Source organism: Austrofundulus limnaeus, unplaced genomic scaffold, assembly GCF_001266775.1.
Source record: "Austrofundulus limnaeus strain Quisiro unplaced genomic scaffold, Austrofundulus_limnaeus-1.0 Scaffold210, whole genome shotgun sequence".
NCBI lineage: Eukaryota > Metazoa > Chordata > Actinopteri > Cyprinodontiformes > Rivulidae > Austrofundulus > Austrofundulus limnaeus.
In genome coordinates, this window is record NW_013952612.1 from 817,332 (window position 1) to 819,765 (window position 2,434).

Below are 2,434 nucleotides of genomic sequence, written 5' to 3' on the forward strand. Positions count from 1 at the left end.
TTGAGTGATTGTGAATGGTTGAGTGATTGTGAATGGTTGAGTGATTGTGAATGGTTGAGTGATTGTGAATGGTTGAGAATGGTTGAGTGATTGTGAATGGTTGAGTGATTGTGAATGCTTGAGTGATTGTGAGTGATTGTGAAGCGTCACAATAACACAACACTGAGCTTCAGCTGTATAAAGTGGCTCAAATCTAAAATAATCCTGATCTCTGCAGACCGACCTTCAGATCTGAGCTGTGGTCACTGGTCAGGGAGGAGGTTTCCTGTGGAGCTGTTGACTCTCCTCAGTTATTTTTAACCCTGTCAGTTTCTGCTGGGAGGAAGTCCTGATGATGATGATGATGATGATGATGATGATGATGATGATGATGAGCTCCAACAGCTCAGATTGTGATTTACAGTCTGAGAGTTGCTCTGTTTGTTATAGTTTACAGTTAATTCTGTTTGGGTTGTCGACTGCAGGAGCTTCAAACTTCTGTTTCACCATCAGACACACAGGTGTGTGTGTGTGTGTGTGTGTGTGTGTGTGTGTGTGTGTGTGTGTGTGTGTGTGTGTGTTGTCATCATCACGCTGAGCGATTACACAACAGCCGGACTTTGTTCTTGCGTCGGCCTCATGAGGAGCTCTGAGCTCCCCGCAGACCGGCTCATGGATTAAAGACGGCACTCAGGCCACGCCCACTTAACGAGGYGTTCACTGACCCCTCAGTCAAACTGAGGCCCTGACCTGGCTGATCTCTTTATTTTCTCAGATCCAGAAACAGATTTAGAAGCAGAACAGTTTAGCTCCCAGAATAAACCTTAGATCATTCATGTGTCTAAATACACAACTGTTGTTGTTTTTGTTTATTTAGCCACATGAAGAGGATTCARAAACACATTAGAATTTAATTCAAAATGCAAGAAAATGTATTCATTTWAAAAACTGATTGATCAAACTTTACAGGCCTCAGATAATAAATGAAAGAAAGTAGCTGAACATTAGTTATTTTAATTATAATTATTGGAGTTTAAAAGCAGTGAGGYGGTTTTATTCTGTCCCTTCAGTCAGATTGTTTCTCCTCTTCCTCCTCCTCCTCTTCATCATCAGTGAGTCTGTGACACTCGTGTGAAAATAAAGCAGAACATTTCTCACCGCCCAGAAGAAACGAGCCGACCTGCTGCTCCCAGATCTGCCCCGCYTCCAGCTGAAGGGACCGGGTCTTTCAGGACCTGACCCAGGTCTTTCAGGACCCAACGAGGGTGGCTTTGTTGTTGAAAAGACCAGCAGCAGAAATGCTGGTTTCAGTGGAACTCAGGGTRTAAACAAACCTGAGTGTGTTACCTGGAGTTAAATAATCAAATGAAACTGTCTCTGCAGGGACGCTGCCTTTGGGAACTGCTCCTACGACCTGACGGTTCTAGACTGTCTGCAGGGAATCAGGAAGGTGAGCTCACCTGTTGCTTRTACAAATCTGACTCCAAACCTTCACTCACTTTGGTTTTTCTTCAAATATGAAGTATTGTACCGCTTTAAATAGCAACAAATATTAATCTAATGAAGTTCATTGTGTCTATAAAATCAATCTTAATATGTTTTCCTAATTACTAGACACTTTTTTATTTTTATGTCTATACAGACATACCTGACATGTTTCGACTCGTCGAAACATGTCAGGTATGTCTGTATAGACATAAAAATAAAAAAGTATCTATTAATTAGGAAAAAGTATTAAGAGCAACAAATATTGTTCATATCAATACATTTAAATGTGTTTTTATGGACTAAGTAAACAGGACTAAATAAATCCAGATAAATGAGGTTTGATTCTTTTGAATTTATTTTCAGTCAAACTTTATTTCTGTAAAACAATAAAAACAACCACAGTTAACTTAAAATACAATCAAATCCACACCAAACAAAATAACGTTTTAAAACCTCAGATGATGAATCAGTTTATGTTTAATTAGTTCTGCTCAGATGAATAAACCCAGAGAGGTTTGAAGGGCTCCATCATGAATGAGTGACTTTGACTCTAAAAGAATAAAGCAGGTCTGAGTGTCACAAACCGTGTTTCCATCAAGGCTTTTTCATGCGCATTTAGAAGTGTCGCATTAAAAATGCGAAAAAAGGTCTGAGAGAAACGGCAAAATTTGAAAAAAAAAATCCTCAATTCGCTAAAAAGTTTTTACGCTCGCTTGAGGTGGTTTTTGGATGATTCGCAAAGTAGTTAATGCTCAAAACTGGAGATGGAAACACGTTTGACGAATAAATTCTGACGTAGCGCATATTTACCTCACGTGACGTTCAGCTGTTTACGCTCTCCTGCCTCTTCCCGGATGTTACCATAAACGCGCAAAAACATGGCTGCAAACAACGTCTCCTGGCAGCGTTAAACATAGCCTGTACTAGCTGAATAGATAGAATAATTACAACTTGCCCAATAGCAAGG

The 2,434-nt window shown here is 39.9% G+C and overlaps 1 protein-coding gene across 2 annotated transcripts in view; it reads left to right on the forward strand.

Moving 5' to 3' along the window:
• cdc14ab (cell division cycle 14Ab) overlaps window positions 1-2,434 on the forward strand; it is a 36,600-nt gene that overhangs the window by 25,084 nt on the left and 9,082 nt on the right. For both annotated transcript variants that reach the window (XM_014019164.1, XM_014019165.1), the window contains exon 6: window positions 1,363-1,429. In XM_014019164.1, the coding sequence (XP_013874618.1) occupies window positions 1,363-1,429 (67 nt within the window). The remainder of the gene's footprint in view (window positions 1-1,362; window positions 1,430-2,434) is intronic.